Source organism: Botrytis sinoallii (genome assembly GCF_014898435.1).
Source record: "Botrytis sinoallii strain Bc 23 chromosome Unknown BSIN_004, whole genome shotgun sequence".
Lineage (NCBI taxonomy): Eukaryota > Fungi > Ascomycota > Leotiomycetes > Helotiales > Sclerotiniaceae > Botrytis > Botrytis sinoallii.
Genome location: NW_024066031.1, coordinates 1,195,295 through 1,211,297, shown reverse-complemented (window position 1 = coordinate 1,211,297; position 16,003 = coordinate 1,195,295). Strand labels below are relative to the sequence as shown.

The following is a 16,003-nucleotide window of genomic DNA, read 5'->3' as shown; positions in this document are numbered from 1 at the left end:
TCCCTCTAGGACAGACCAAGATTTTCTGATTTTCCGATTTTTAAACAATAAGAGTGCGAGAGTACTTGATCGACAAATTCCTATTTGTACTTCTAATAAAAAAACATTACCTTTCTTGTTTCTTGTTCTTGAGATACCCTTTTTATTTAGAAAATTGTCGGGCCATTGGTTGGTTGAGTCTATCCGTCAAGATATCTCTTTAATCCATCCTCTAGTCAAAATTGGAGATATCAATCCAGCCCCAAACCCTCTTGACAATTTACCTCGCAATACACAGACAGATCCTTTCCACAACAGCAACATTGATCCTACTCTTTTGGCCTCTTGCTTAGTCAAATGGGAGGAGGAGCTTAGTTGAGGAGAATACCAATTCGCAATTCACATTGTACAAAGAAAGTACAATTGATATTGAAATACAGAAAATATATGTCGTAAGTTCTCTTTTCCCATTATTTACATTATTCACAACAACTACAATGAATGGCTTGCGGAAGCGCAGGGCTGAGAGAGTCGCGCGCCCAAATTAAGGCACCATTCACCGACTAGCCACACAATCCTCTCCTCTATTCCTCAATTTGCGGATTGTACATGATTATCCACTTCTAAAACATTGTCACTGACCTCACATCTTTATTTATAGTCATATTTACGATCATTGAATCTTCACGAAACACGGTACGATACGATATTCCAGTCCAGATAAAAAGTGCGTGTCTGCAGGCGGGAACCATTTCCATACAACCACCTTTTTTCCTTGTGGGGAGAAGTACATCATACCTGCGGCTCTTCAGCGATTGATTCGCATGATTAATCTCAAAATACGATCATAAAAACAATACCCATATCTTATTCTACCACCATTTCCTTGGTGGCAGACGAGTCCTGTTACATAATTCATCATGTTCTGGCGATTCGGCGGGTATGCCAACATTTCTACTATCGATACTCTGCTCGACAAAGAAGATGTTACCCTAGAGCAGTTGTTGGATGAGAGCGATCTCATACAAGAACTAAAACAACACAACTCAAAGTTGATCGAATACTTACGGGAAGATAAAATTCTAGCAAGGCTCCTGGAATATGTTGTGGCTCCTAAATCGGAGACTATCGCATCAGAAGACGCTGGGGCAGAATCGACAGAAAAGTCAGGTTCACCAAACTCAAAGGGCAAAACTCGATCCTTCTCCCTTTCTCGCCAGTCCTTTGAAGATGCCGACGAAGAAAAAGAAAAGAAACGGACTCGCTATGCTTACGTTGCAGCCGAAGTCTTATCCTCAGACAACTGGTCAATCTGTGAGGCTTTGATGGAGAATCAACCTCTGTTGCGCAAGTTTTGGGAGTTCTTGAAACTGCCTGCGCCTTTGGATCCTTTACAAGCCAGTTATTTTACGAAAGTCAATGAGGCTCTTTTAGATAAAAAGACGGAGGAAATGCTTGATTTGCTAAAGTCGATAGACGGCACAGTTAAGAGTATGCTTCAGCATGTAGATTCTCCTATGATAATGGATCTTCTTTTGAAAATTATTAGTTTGGAGAAAGCTGAAGGGGGTGCAGGAATTGTTGACGTATGCTTTCCTATGCTTTCCTATTTTATTTTTATCTGCTAATTCTGAAATAGTGGCTACATTCGCAAGATTTGATGCCAATCCTTCTTTCTTTTCTATCCTCAGAACACAGCTGGGCCACACAAACTTCGGCGGGTGATTTTCTCAAGGCAATCATCACTATTTCAGCAAATGCGTCGCAAAACGAGCAGTCATGTATAGGACCAAATGAGCTTACTCGCCAACTTGTCTCTCAGCAGTGTATTGAAAAGTTGATCTCCGACATGCTTAAGGGTGGAAATCCGTTGACTGTCGGAGTTGGCATTGTTATCGAAGTCATTCGGAAGAACAATTCGGATTATGATCCTGAGGTTGGGGCTGAGGCAAATGCAGTACCATCCAGCCGCGATCCTATATATCTCGGAACCCTCTTGCGTATGTTTGCCAAACATGTCCCCGACTTTATGGAACTCATCCTCAGTCCCAATCATACCGTTGGAGGAGGCGATGGTCCTGTAACAATCCAAAGAAAAGAGCTGAGTGCTGCTTTTGGTGGAAAAATTGAGCCCCTCGGATTTGATAGATTTAAGACTTGCGAGCTCATGGCTGAACTTTTGCACTGCAGCAACATGGGCTTGTTGAATGAAGTCGGCAGTGAAGAGTTTGTCAAAGCGCGCGATGTGGAGAGAGAGCGATTAAAGGCCGAGGGTAAATTGAACCCATCGCCCACAGCCCTAATGTCCGAAGATGACCTTACGATGAAATCCTCAACGCAAACACGACTAGGTTCCCCAGACGGTTCTAGGAAACTGGAGGTTCAAAATGCCTCCGATGATGATGGATTTGAAGAAGTTACGCATGCAACAGAACTTGGCGACGATGCCAAGGACGATTTTGATGAAAAACATGAACACGAAGAAACCTTACTTACTTCCACCCAGCCGCCTGTTTCTTTCCTCGACAAGGACGACGAGGAATTTGTTGATGAACCTTTAAGCTCGCCAAGACTACAACCGCTGTCCGGTGAGCATACGTTACAAGAACCAGAGATGACTGTCCTTCCTCTTTCTCCAACTAAGGAACTTTCTCAACAAGTTGGCTCTTTAGGCTTTACTGATGAGGATACGACTATGACCTCCCCTCCTCCTTCCATCGACGCTACTGTCCTCGATGATACTGAAGACTCTTCTGATGGCTCCCACAAACATACCCCCGCTTCATCAGAGGGCTCCCCTGAAAGCCAGAGTGTAGCTTTGGAACCACCTACTGAATCTTCAGTGCCCACAGAAGAAGTTCCTCATGCTGCAGAGGTCATTCCACTTCCAGAAGATACCCCTGCACCTTTGTTCTCCAAGAAAGCAGGATCAACAGAAGAGACCACCGGTACATCAGCCGCTGTCCCTGGCGATGGTAACATGAGTCTTGACAGCGTCGATACTACTATGCGCGATGCTGGTGAAGGCAACAATTCCATACTGATGGGTAACACGGGGGAGCTCTCCCAAGACCAATCCCTGGTAACTGCAGGTGCTCCTGTAGTTGGAGATTATCTCAAGATGCAATTTGTTGAACATAAAGTTGTACCAACTATCTTAGTAAGTTTTCACCAGGCATCATATTTGAGTACTTGAATTAATCAGTGTAGGATTTCTTCTTTCGATTTCCTTGGAACAACTTCTTACATAATGTCGTATATGACGTTGTACAACAAGTGTTTAATGGACCCATGGATCGTGGATACAATCGATCACTTGCGATCGACCTCTTCGAGACTGGAGACATCACAATGAGAATTGTTGATGGTCAAAAGAAGAGTGATGAGGCACAAGAAAAGAACAAGATGCGACTTGGTTATATGGGCCATCTTACACTCATTGCCGAAGAGGTCGTGAAATTTACAGAACGACATCCTCCTGAGCTCTTATCTGACTCTGTGTTAGAGAGAGTTATGAATGGTGATTGGATTCCATATGTGGAGGTCACTCTGGCAGAAACTCGGGAACGGGATAATGCAATTCTCGGAGGAGTCCGACCAGATATGGCAGTTGGCCCACGACAAGCAGTCATGAATGCGGTAAACGCAGCTAATAATTTCGGAAACGCATCGTCTGCTCTCGCCGACGCAGGCCTTAATGGGTCAACAGGTCTCGACAGCATTGAACTTGCTAACAACAATGGGAATGGCAACAACTTCATCACTGGGGGTACATTACTGAGCGGCTTTGGAAGTTCTAGTGATGAGGAAGATGATGAAATGGAAGAAGATAACGACGAGGAAGGAAAGAATAGTGGTGGTACATCGGCAGAAGTGGGTCATTCTGTTCCTCCATCAGCCCCCAATCTTGATAAATTTGACGACCTGGACGTTGATTATGAATATTTGGAGCAACTCGATCGTGAATCACCTCTGTTTCCTCAAGAGAAGGACGAGGATTTTGATCAGGGTAGTTCTTAATCAGTAAAAAACACATGTTGTCTTCCTTTCTTCCTGTACAGTACGACTTTTCTGGCACTTTATTCCCAAACAACATTACAAGTGGCGTTTTTAGATCTTTGGGGCTTGTTGTTTCTGGCTTCAGAAATTTAGAAGACATTAATGTTGGTATGAAATGAGGAGTATTGTTGGTGTTTTCTCTTTCCTTAAATCAAGAGAAAGAGATTCAATTTTTTGAGATACAATCCTTTTACCCCCTTTCTGATATGGTTGGTGGTGGTGACAGCTGTGATGTCGATCTGGTGTTGTAATCAATGATTAGTGTCCGCAAATCTTTTTTTAACGTTGCTCCCTAGTGGGTGGGCTAATTATCTACTCTCATCTGGACCTGCCATTTATTTGCTATTTACCCAATTGCTTTTATCCACCGCTTAGCTTTCCCCCTTTGGAATATGCCTTATTTCTCTGATAATTGTATCGTACCAAAATATATGCTAATGTGATTACATCTAGTTCTCTCGCTATATTACCACACCCTCAACCACAACATCTACCTCTGATCTCTCACCCCCTTCAGCACCACCGCCACCTCCACCCCCCCTCAATATCCCACCAAGCCGCGCTAGAAGGCAATTGGCTGCGAGATTGGCGCTGCATAGCAAGCAGAAATTGGTGAATGGGGAGAAAGCTGAAGGCGAGGAGAGGGAGTCAAAGGGAGTCAACCCCTTTCAGGTAGAGGGCGAAGATGATGAGGACGAGGAGGGAAGCAGTGATGACGATGAAGGTGGGTTTGGGAGAAGTGGGTTTGAGGATAATTTTGACAATGATGATGGGGTGGGGGTTAGTACCACAAGGGAAGCGAAGAGGAGAACGAGTTTGGAGGATGAGGATGAGTACGATGGTAGGGCTGATGGGATTGGAGGAGTCGGGGCTGATGATGATGAGGTTGTGCATGTGGGAATGGTAGAGGAGGTGGGCGAAGGTGAAGTTGAGAGTGGAACTGGAAGCGGGGGTGCGAGTAAAGGTCCAAAGGAAGATGCGAGGTTAAATGCCGAGGAAGTCGATGATGGAGAGTTAGTGCATGTTCAGCACGCGGAGATGCAGGAAGAAAGTAAGAAGGCGTAGACTCCGTTGAATTGGATTGATTGAATGGACGGATGCGGTGCATGGATGGGCGAATATCTGATGAAGGCATGAGTGGATGAAATATTTGTACGATATTATGCGAGACTACGATCAGTACGGGTTACGGAGGTGGCATTATGCAGCGTGTTTCTCCTTTGCTATAATTGATTTAGGTGAGATGATGAGACCAGATGATGGTATGAACTGAGAGAGCTTAGGATAAGGGCATTTGATAAATGGAAATGAAGGACGGGGGATGAGAGACGTGTATAGATAGTTATTTGTATGCATGATTGATTACGTTTACAAAATTGAGTGCGAGGTTTTGGGAGAAAAATGTTTAATTACCTTCCTAGTTAACGACAGCATGTCGAGGTAGTTCTACTAATATACTGCGAATTATCGAGGAGTAAAAATATAGGATGCGGGATCAATCGAAACTTGTTGTCAATGCAAATGAGCGGATTGAAGGTTTCAAGTGGGCGTAAATTTCGGAATGGTGCTTTTAAGAGGAACTTATTAGGAGCCAGGCCAGGGAGATGATTTGGTTAGGAATGAGAATATGATTAATGAGGAAAATGAATAAAGTTTACAAGAAACCCATCAGGGGATAGAAGTTCATCGAGGATTTCGACCCTTTTAAGGATCACTGGGAGCTTGACTTTGGAGCTCGGATTTCTTATCTTATCGCCGTCAGACTAAAATTTACAGGGTACCTATTGTGTTGATGATAAAGATCGAATGCCACCATGAATTCACCTTCATACCGTTTCTTTCTATACTTCTCTATATGCACCGCTTAGTATCACAATCTACATTTAGATGTGCCCGCTGTCTGCGAGCTACAAAGCAGCAAAATGCAGCGTCAAACTTGCATAAGAATGCTTCTCGACAATTCTCACAAGCGTCGCCACTTCGAGGGGAAGATGCTAGCAAAGTAACGAAAGACTCGGAGGATCAAGCTTCAATCGAAGCTCAGATATTGAAGGAAGTCTCCAAGAATGGCTCGGAAAAGAAAGGAGTAGAAAAGGAATTAGGGGCGATGTCAAGGCGTCTCTTAGAAGCTACAGAAGATGCTCTGTTAGAAGGTGGCCGTGCCGGACGAAAAGCTGTGGAAGAGGCGGGCTTCTCTGAAGAATTGAAGGCAAGATTACTTGAAAGAGTAGAAGCTTCAAAATTCAAATCCGAGAATGTGTCTGCCTTTACGGAAGCAAGCTTTGCATCCAATATTGGTCGTGGGTCTCGGGATATTGCCACAGGGCAAGCATGGACCGGGCAAGAAGCAGCTGAGGATACGGTTCTGCGGATGTTGGATGATGCTAGGAAACCACTCAATCCTGGGTTACGAGGGCCGGGAAAGATTCCATCGCCAATTGTGGATTTGAGGTTGAAGAAACAGCCTAAACAGAGACCTGGCGAAAGGTTAGCAAATGCGAGAGATAAAACGTCAATCTATACCATTTCTAAGGATAGCCAGATGAGCGAGCGAGAGAGGGAGGAGTTTAGAAAGGAGCTTAAAGAAAGATTCTCGCCTGGTGCAAGACCCATGCCGAATTCAATCAGAGGTTTGGCTGCTTTGGCCAATGAGAGAATTGAAGATGCCATTGCTCGTGGTCAGTTCAAGGTGAGTCTAGGTTTCGTGATCACCTTGGGATGTTACGGTACTAATCTCTCATTCGCAGAATATTCCCAGGGGAAAAGCAATAGAGAGAGATGCAAGAGCCGACAATCCATTTATTGACACAACCGAATACATCATGAACAAGATGATACAGCGACAAGATATTGTGCCACCATGGATAGAGAAACAACAAGAGCTTGTCAAAACTGCAAATATTTTCAGGACCAGATTACGGAATGACTGGAAGCGACATGCTGCAAGAACAATCGCAAGTCGAGGTGGTACCTTGCAGGAACAAATGAGAACTGCAGAAATATATGCACAATCCGAAGCTGTCCATAACCCCAAGAAGCGAGCAGTGGAGCAGATATCTGTTCCCACAAATGCTACAAACGATCCAGTTATGGTGAAAATCGTACAAGAAGTTCCGTCTTCGTCTACTGGAGATCCAGTCATTCAAATTCTTGCGGAAACAAAAGAGGATGAGATTGAGATTGGAAAAATTAGTCCTCTTGAGACGAACAGGCAGCCAGTCTCTGAACAAACATCTGCAGCACTCCCCCCGCCATTTCGAATACCATCTTGGGAGGAATCCGAACAATCATATCTTAAGTTGGCCATCACCGATCTGAACAGTAAAACGAGATCTTACAATCTCATGGCACCAGATCTTGCGAAGAAGCCTTACTTTTCATTGGAACGCGAACTCAAATCATGTTATGCAGATGTTGCACCCCAATTAGCTGCCGCTATCAAAGAAAGAGCGACTAGACCAGCTAAGGAGCTAGTTGAGAGGATTGGACATCGTCCTGGTGGTATTATGGAACGATTCGGATCGGACAAAGTTAATGTCTATGATTCTAAGAGACCCTTATATGGTTTCAAGGAATTCTGGAATGATTTATTTGGAGAGAAACAGGCATAAGTGTAGCTTCCATCCATGATTGTGCATCGAGAGCAACTTCTAGGTTGGGGACATAAAATCTGGAAATGGAAGGAATGGTAGATGGGGTTCTTATAAGACGACTGTTTACATACATCTCATGTTACTTGCAAAGCTCTATACATCATACACACATCACAGCTTTGAACAGCTTCAGATCATTACACAAATACAATCACATGAATTTTCTCACGCGGCATCAGAACTTCATTTTCGAATATCGGTATGGAATCAGACAGAAAAGCCTGGGCAGTCACCACACCCATCGCCAGCTCTTCAATGGGCGTTATTTTACTACCGAATCGCCAATCCTCAAAAGCGTTACGAGTAGACCTAGGCACACGAAAATATCGCGAACATGAGATTGATGAATTAGGAATGGGTTTCTTAGGACGTTGGAAGCGTTGGGACCAGCTCCAGAATGCCCCTGTAGTCGTTGGACGTTCACAGTGCAGAAACCCAAGAGACCCTCCTGGACAGCCAGCATATTCAGGGATCGCGATGAAACTCAGCCGGCTCCTATGGACCCCTGCGGATGATCAAATCCTGCTCAAATTACGCAAACTTGGAATAAGTTACCAGACTATACAAGAGATACACTTTCCGCAGCGGACAGTGAGAGCTTGTTCTTCTCGCTTCCATTCTCCGGCCTTCCGAATGCAATTTCCTGGTACGAATTGGGATAGATGGTCACGGAAGCATGGATTAGTGGTCAGGTAACTGGGAATAGCGCCACATATGGATCCCGCCATTCGGAAAATAGCGTTATGAAAATGAAATTTCAATTGGGCAGTTTTGGGAGCCTGAGGAAATGCTTCTCATTGATGTATTTTCTGATCCCAAACAACCTTTTATAGTTAATAAATTCATCTAATTGGCTCCACTATGTCGCCACCCGAGACATAACATTTGAATGCAAAACTTGACCAATGAAATACCAAGCCCAGGTAAGAAAGGTACAAGCTGCGGGTTGATCCGTGGTCGCCGATTAGAGTTCGAAACTAACTGCGCTTAACGTATGCACAGATCCTTTGATATGCGTATCATGCTATTACTGAGGTGTCGCGTACGTAAGAATGGTAATTGGGACAGCGGGTCTCCAGCGGGTACATTCACCAGAGACTAGACGGATTACAACGTAGACTTTGAAGTTGTAGCGGGAGAGAAGATTTTCTATGTTGTGTAGTGGAAAAAAGGGGGGGGATGGGTTGCATGTGTTCAATGCAGGGTGACAACTAGAAGGAAAAAGAAGAACTGGAAAATGTGAAATCTGATATTTGATAGGTGCAGATAGTTTCTTGGAACACACTGACCTCGGACGAGAGAAGGTAGGACGGCTCGGTATAGTATGAAAAAGAAAAAAAAAAAGATAAGATAGAAAGACACAACGTCCGTTTGTTGGTGAACCGTCTAGCCATATGTCATTTTAGGACTTTATTTCTATAGATTGATAAGTTATTCATCCAAGTTAGGATTTCTGTCTCTTTACTTCCCTCCTTTCTCCGTTCTTCTTTCCCCTTTTCTAAATTCACTGTGAACTCAAAATAATGTGAGATGGGCGAGGGAGGTCTTATATAATAGAAAGTCATCGACCTGGAAACGCTTTGTAGGTACCCAAGTATTTATTGCATTCCATCAAACAAATGCAACAACAAAACGAATCTCCACTAGGTACACTCACGCTTCCACCATTGTCAATCATTTTTGGGGTGGCTTAATATACATCAACATTACCTGGTTTTGAAGTCACAATTTTTTTGATCAGAACCCTCAGCTTCACGGTGCCTTGCAGCTGCATATGCATAGATCTTCCTATACCCAGCAGATATTGATGTGAGGAAGATCCATCGTCCTGGATGGTAACAAACGAGAATACACTCAGTACAACCACAGTACACAAATGATACAGTATCATACCACACGCTCACTTTTTGGGGTCGTCTGAAGTTGAGATTTCATTTTTGACTTATCTACTCGTCCCGTCTTTCTAAATTTACAGCTTTAGTACGGCCTTCCTTACTTTGATACACAACGAATACGACATTAACCCCGCCCGTCCAGTCAATCAGAAACGGTGGATCAAAGACAAAAGTCTATATAGCAATCGCTTTTCAAGAAAAACAAAACAAAAACACTGCAGCTGAAAATAGCATCACAACAAAAGTAACCATCTTCCAATCATGGAAGATGGCAGTCAAGGATCTCGAAGAAGTCGCATATCTTCAACTACAACTCGCATGCCACTTTACCATGATTCCGCGGCCAATTGTTCAAGTAGCAATACGAGAACAAACATGGTAACGCCTACTGTCTCGTCGCAGAGTACGAATAGTTCGAGTGCGCATTTGCCTTTGGGGTCAGGGAGAGCGAGTGCGCAATCGGGTGGTGCGGCTTTCTTGCAAGAAAGGTTGAGGGAGAGGAAGGGTAGGGATAGAAGATTGAGTGGGGACTTTAGTGGGAGTGGCATTATGGCCAGGGAAGTTCAAAGTTCGCCGATTCATAGGAGCAATGGTGGGAGTGGGGTCATGCGGGAGAGGGAAGAGAGGAGACCAAGTTCGAGTGGAGTGGGTCAGCCGCTGGGGAAGAAGGCGATGGGGGTTAAGCAAATGGAAGAGGTAAGAATGGCCTTGAATTCAATCGATATTCTTCTTTGGATACATGAATGCTAATTTTGTTAACTTCGTTACAGACAGTCTCAACCTTACACAAACAGAATTTCGATCTCAAATTGGAGCTTTTTCATCGGCGACAGAGGCAAGAAATACTGGAATCGGAAGTAGAACAGTTGAAGAACCAGATCAAACAGCAGTCGGAGGTACAAGAAATCAATGACGCATTACTCAAGGAGCTGGAGAAACGAGACCAGGCAGTTGAAGAAGCTGTTGGTCTCATTTGCGAACTGGAAGCCAAAGTTGAGAGGTTACTACAGGAGCGAGAAGACGTAAGAAATTACGAGATACAATACGGAAATGACTTCTACGATCACAACAGCGCGGACGAAATGCCAAGCTCGCCCCCGATCTTTGACAGAGACACTTCAAGGACTCCTAGAGCCGGGGATACTACGGTAGGAATTGCCAGGATGCCTTCTTTTTTATCTGAGAGGAGCGAAGGGGTAGAAGCCTTGAGGAGCTTATATCTTCCTAGCAGTAATAGTATTAGCGATATTGCTCTTCCAAAGTTGCCAGAGGAAGGTAGTGAAAGCGGAATGGCCAGTCCTTCTTTAAGTGTTCTGAGTGAGAGTTCATTCTTGAGTATCTACGGAGAGAAGTCACCGCTTGCAGTGAATGAAGAAGATTACGACTCTCCGTCTCCAAAACAACACCGCCGAACGAGCTCTTCAGTGGAAAAGTGGATTGACGAACGTCCAGCTTCAACTATGCCTATGAGAGTACCCTCGCCTTCGTCTCAAACCGGTGGTCAAAGAAGTCGATTCTTGTCAATGAACTATGTTGCTGCCTCTCCTTTACAACGTCTTGAAAAACTTAGGAGTAATCTGGAGAAGCAATACAATAGTAGCACAAGTATGCGACTCAAAATTCGATCTGACAAAGGAAACAGTATCCACGAAAGGCAACAATTCCAAGAGGATAGTAGTCAGCTCACTACTGATGGGAATAATTATGAGGCAACCCAGAAGTTACCCCCCACACCAGATACTATTAGCACCGGTACTTTGAGAAGTCACAAGGAGTCTGACGAAACTCTGAATCAAAGACATCAAGTAAATGAAGATGAGGTGACATTTCTTCATCGTACATCAACATTCTCGGTACCTCCTGCTACTTACAATCCATACCAATCGACTACATCCATGCGACCACGTAGTGCTGGAGAAACTGTAACAAGTCGGCGCGAAGGTCATGGCTGGGATACAGAAACACTGGAGACAGATGATATAGATACTTTCACCAATTATAGTACCGATAGTGTCGCTGAAAGTTCCAAGATGCATCCTCCAACTCGCCAACCTCGGGGAGGAAATCACACACCGGAATTCTTTTCATTCAACACCACGTCTCGCGAACGCGATACCATGAGAGCTTGGGGTGGTGATGGTATATATAATGATCATCCTGCAACACGTGTTCCAACTGGTGCGAATTCCAGTTCTCGTGATGCAAATGCTATGGCGCAACGCTACGAAATGCTACGAACGGTATCGCAAGCCGAGTCTCATCCTAGGAGTGATGCTACTGTTACAACCGGTCATTCGGATCGCAGGTCACACTCTAGAATTGAGGAGCATCGGGAGAGACGCGCTAGGGAACTGGAAAGATCTTCTACACCTTTAGATGAAAAGACACCCAAACCACCTGCTCCGGATCGAAGATCTTCACTCGCAGCTGCGACGTCCAAGTTGAGGAAGCACGCCCCATCTTCTATCAGCACCAGTCATGATTCCAACACCAAGATGCCACTTGCTCCTGTGTCTATGAGTATTCCAAATACACCTTCTAGAGAAAGTTCTAAGGAGAAAGAAGGCGGCAAAGAAAAGGATTTCAGGCGACTACTTCCTACAAGACTATTCTTTGGCAGATCAGATACTGCGCCAGTGATCAATACTTCACAATCGACTTCAAGATCGAGTTCTAGTTCCAACTCTAATCTAGACCGTAGGACGAAATATCAGACTATGCCAGCTTCGAGACATGGATATAGATATAGTAGTCGATCAGCATTGGGTGATTATCAACTGGATGGTAGTGAGGAGACTGGTAACAGAGTTGGGAAAAGTACTTATCATGAAGAAGATGAAGTCGAGCTTGAAAAAGATAGAAGTGCTACTCCGCCACCTATTCCGAGGAATAGAACCCATTCAGCGCAAGTTCAACGAGAGCTATTGGGTAGACCGAGGAGTGCTTGTGCAGTTGTGAGGGAGAGGGGAGAATTCGGAGAAGATGGTGCGAATGATGGAAATGAAGTATCGAGAGAGGTTATCTCAGGTGCGGGTGATGAGAGTAAGGGTGTTAAATCTGGCATCGGTAAAGAAAAACGTGAGAATTGCCACGTGGATATGGCCGAAGAGAGCAACAAGGAAAACGACGCAACCAAAGATAGAGACAACAACAATGGTGCTGCAACGGGCCATGGAAGAAAATGGTTTGGTCTTTCGCACAAACCTGTTCTCGGAAGATCGGCAAGCGTTTCAAAGGGACGTTAATTTCTTGATGGTTCCTCGGTTAGGGATAAGGGTTATACTTTCTTTACCTTCTTTACTCTCTTTTTGCGGATGGGACTAGGATGAATTTTGGGGCGCATGAATGATTTTTACAAAAGGAAATTCGCGGATTCCGGGGAAAAGAAAGGCGTGAAATACTCATGGCGCGCTTTTGTATACCATACATACCCTTTTCATAAATACTGGATGGATGAAAGTTTGGGAACGGATGGCTCTTACCGATAATAACAGCGAGGATAATGATAATTGTTATCGAGGAACTGGGCAGAGGTGCTTTAGAGTTGTGATGGTGATTTATGTGATATATTTGATGATGCTAAGTAAGTTTGGTGATAGTGTATGATTATGTGTTTGTTCTAAAGTGGTGAAGTGGTTTGATCGATTCTAATACGTTAACACATTGTGAAATGGTTGGTATTCGGTATTATGTATAGGTGCTATCACTGACAAAAGAACTTATTGGGTCAAAACTAGATGACAAGCGTAAATCTAGATTTACTTTGGATGAATTTTGAACAAATTTAACGATGCCTAGGTACATTCTGGAACTTCTATTGATCATTCTCTATTTCCAATAATCTATTCACCCATCTATCCTTTCAGATCTTTCCACCTCTTTCGAGATCCACCCGAACATCCAAATCTATCTATATCATTTCTCAACCCCCCCTCTACATATTAGACCCAATCATCAAAGCTACCAAATCCGAATCTTTGGGCAACTCTGGATAATCCATGGGAATAATCCCATATCGTTTCTTGATTCCCCAATTGAAATTTAGGCGGAGCGTTGGATTCATGCCTTGAACAAATGCACCGATGAGTTTACTATGCGCGCCTACTGCTATCCACTGGAAGATTGAGGGTTAGTGATTTCTCATAGCAGGAGAGGAAACAATTCGAGAAGCTGAAGAAAAAAAAAGAAGAAGAAAAAAAACATACATGACTCTCCGCCACCTCACCCTTCCGCACCGGATCCCCCACCGCAGACATAAAATTCACAAACCACTCATCCCTCGCTCCCTCTCTCGCCTTCTTCAACATCCGCACCACGTATTCGTATTTACTCTCGACCAACCCTTTGAGCGGAATAATATCAGAGTATTCCCACTTATCTTGTAGATGGATCGTCACGTTGCTTTCTGTTCGGAGCGTGAAATCGGGATTATTATCTAGCCAGCCGCTGAGATCTAAGCCCATTTTTTCTTCAGCGGAGAGATGGGGAGCGCAGTCGTAGCGTCGCAGCAATACTGCTTTTCCCCGCGCGTCGCCGAGGGTCTCGGGTTTGTTTGTCGTGAGCCAGCGAGGTTTGCCAGAGGGATAGGGCGGGATGGATGTGATGTGTTTTGCGACTGCGCTGTAGAATACGTTGGGAGGTTCTTTGTTGGATGTGTCGTCGTTTTTGATGGAGATTAACACGGTTTCTTGACTGTGTTGAGAGAGGAAATCAAAGACTTCCTGCATGACGGAATCGAATTTGAGATAGAAAGGTAGGTTGATGGGGATGCCGCCGTGGTACATGTAGAGCTGACCATCTTCGGTGTGGACGCGCACGCGGAGATCGAGAAAGCGGATGCCGGCTGTGAGTTGGGAGGCGATGGAAAGGTATTGCGTGCGCACGAAGGGGATGTTCGATTCTGCGCAACCTGGAGGGGGGGCGGGGCTTGTTAGGATGGGTATTTGTTGATAAGAGAGAGGAGGAAATCTTACTATCGTGGGTTCCTGGGATAGTCATATCTGATAACAAAGTATCATCCGGGATTTCGGCCATCCAAGAGCTGAGCGAGTAATCGAGCAAAGATCGGGAATACCACAACAACTCTCTACTCTCATCATTCGAATTGAATATACAATTCACCCTTCCGTTCAGCACCGCCAACTGCGGAGGATCAAACGAAGTCTGTCCCGCGATCGCTTCTTGCGGATGCCACATCCCATCTTTAAACTCGCTCATGTAAATCACATGCGAGGTATCTCCGGGGCCATTTTCCTGAAAAGCCAAAAACGCACTATCACCATAAGAAGTAGCCGAGACACCCTGTGCTGCTTTTCCCTCACTCACATCATCACAACCATTCCACACATCCTCCGGCAACGAATATTTGAAACCGAGAATCACACGATCCTCCTCCGCCGAAGAACAAAGCGCGTGCAAATCCCCATTCAACACAAACACCGCGGGGATCCCAGATACTTTGCTAATCCCGCTTACTTCCTGGGGATACTTCCATTCTGGCTGGTCTTCAGAACCTATCGTCCATGTTGAGTAATACAAGTAGGAATTCTGGATATACACCAGCATCAAATTATTATGATGGCTGATCAGCGCCGGTGTAGTATTCGTCCAGAGTCCTATTTGCTTATCTAGAAGAGTAGGAGATGCCCAAGATTTCTCCACGTCGTCATATTCGTAATGAGCGATTTCTCCATCTGCTCTGACGATGACGGCATGCAGACGACCGAGGAGCTCGGCCATGACTGGGATTCCTTGATCGGGAAAACGGAGACGCGTCTGGAAGGTGTCGTTGTCGCCGGTGGCATAGTAGAGATCGCCGGATGGGTCGCTCCAGAGACACCAGAGTGAGCCGCGGTGGGTGGCGATGGCTGGGACGGCGGATGTATGGCCGTTGGGGGTGTCTTGGACGAAACTGGATTGGCCTCTGGAGATCCAGGCCATGATGATGGGTTTTAGATGAATATTTTTGATACAGGAATGTGTATGGTAATGTACTCAAAAGCTGTCTCCAATTGCTTCAAGATAATATCTATACAATATTAGACAATTCCTGTCAATAAGAAACAGAAGATACATACAAACCAGCGGTGTCCAAAATAAATCCAATTTACATTACACGAATCCTCAACCATCCAAAAGCCAACACAACAACTCCAGACAAACAGGAGTGCGTATAATTCGAGTAAATAGAACCCTTAAGCGAAAAAAGAGTGAAGGTGCACAGAAGCATTCATATCGAGGAGCGATGCCAAGCTTTTATATTTCATCTGCCGAACGATTCGAGGACTCGTGTACGTTTTAACGCTTGCATCGGCCCGCAGGACTGTTTCAACTGCGGGCGGGGGCTGGGCTCGGGAAAGCTCCATTTTTGCAAGGTTTGTTTGGCCTGGACGGTGAGATGAGAAGCTAAATTGTCGA

General features: G+C 44.8%; 4 protein-coding genes across 4 annotated transcripts; 3 read left to right on the top strand and 1 right to left on the bottom strand.

The window, feature by feature from the left end:
• Positions 1-899: 899 nt before the first annotated feature.
• EAF02_002864 (uncharacterized protein) lies at positions 900-5,103 on the top strand (the record flags this gene model as incomplete). The annotated part of the gene is made up of 4 exons (XM_038898912.1): positions 900-1,565; positions 1,619-3,139; positions 3,190-3,852; positions 4,492-5,103. The coding sequence occupies 4 exons, from the start codon at positions 900-902 to the stop codon at positions 5,101-5,103; spliced, it is 3,462 nt and encodes a 1,153-aa protein (XP_038761200.1).
• Positions 5,104-5,893: 790 nt separating this feature from the next.
• Positions 5,894-7,649, top strand: EAF02_002863 (uncharacterized protein; the record flags this gene model as incomplete). The annotated part of the gene is made up of 2 exons (XM_038898911.1): positions 5,894-6,727; positions 6,786-7,649. The coding sequence occupies 2 exons, from the start codon at positions 5,894-5,896 to the stop codon at positions 7,647-7,649; spliced, it is 1,698 nt and encodes a 565-aa protein (XP_038761199.1).
• Positions 7,650-9,847: 2,198 nt separating this feature from the next.
• Positions 9,848-12,831, top strand: EAF02_002862 (uncharacterized protein; the record flags this gene model as incomplete). The annotated part of the gene is made up of 2 exons (XM_038898910.1): positions 9,848-10,282; positions 10,357-12,831. The coding sequence occupies 2 exons, from the start codon at positions 9,848-9,850 to the stop codon at positions 12,829-12,831; spliced, it is 2,910 nt and encodes a 969-aa protein (XP_038761198.1).
• Positions 12,832-13,342: 511 nt separating this feature from the next.
• Positions 13,343-15,829, bottom strand: EAF02_002861 (uncharacterized protein). The gene is made up of 4 exons (XM_038898909.1): positions 15,664-15,829; positions 14,560-15,614; positions 13,792-14,495; positions 13,343-13,700 (listed from the first exon to the last, which is right to left on the bottom strand). The coding sequence occupies exons 2-4, from the start codon at positions 15,524-15,526 to the stop codon at positions 13,521-13,523; spliced, it is 1,851 nt and encodes a 616-aa protein (XP_038761197.1). The 5' UTR covers positions 15,527-15,614; positions 15,664-15,829; the 3' UTR covers positions 13,343-13,520.
• Between the last annotated feature and the right edge of the window lie 174 nt (positions 15,830-16,003).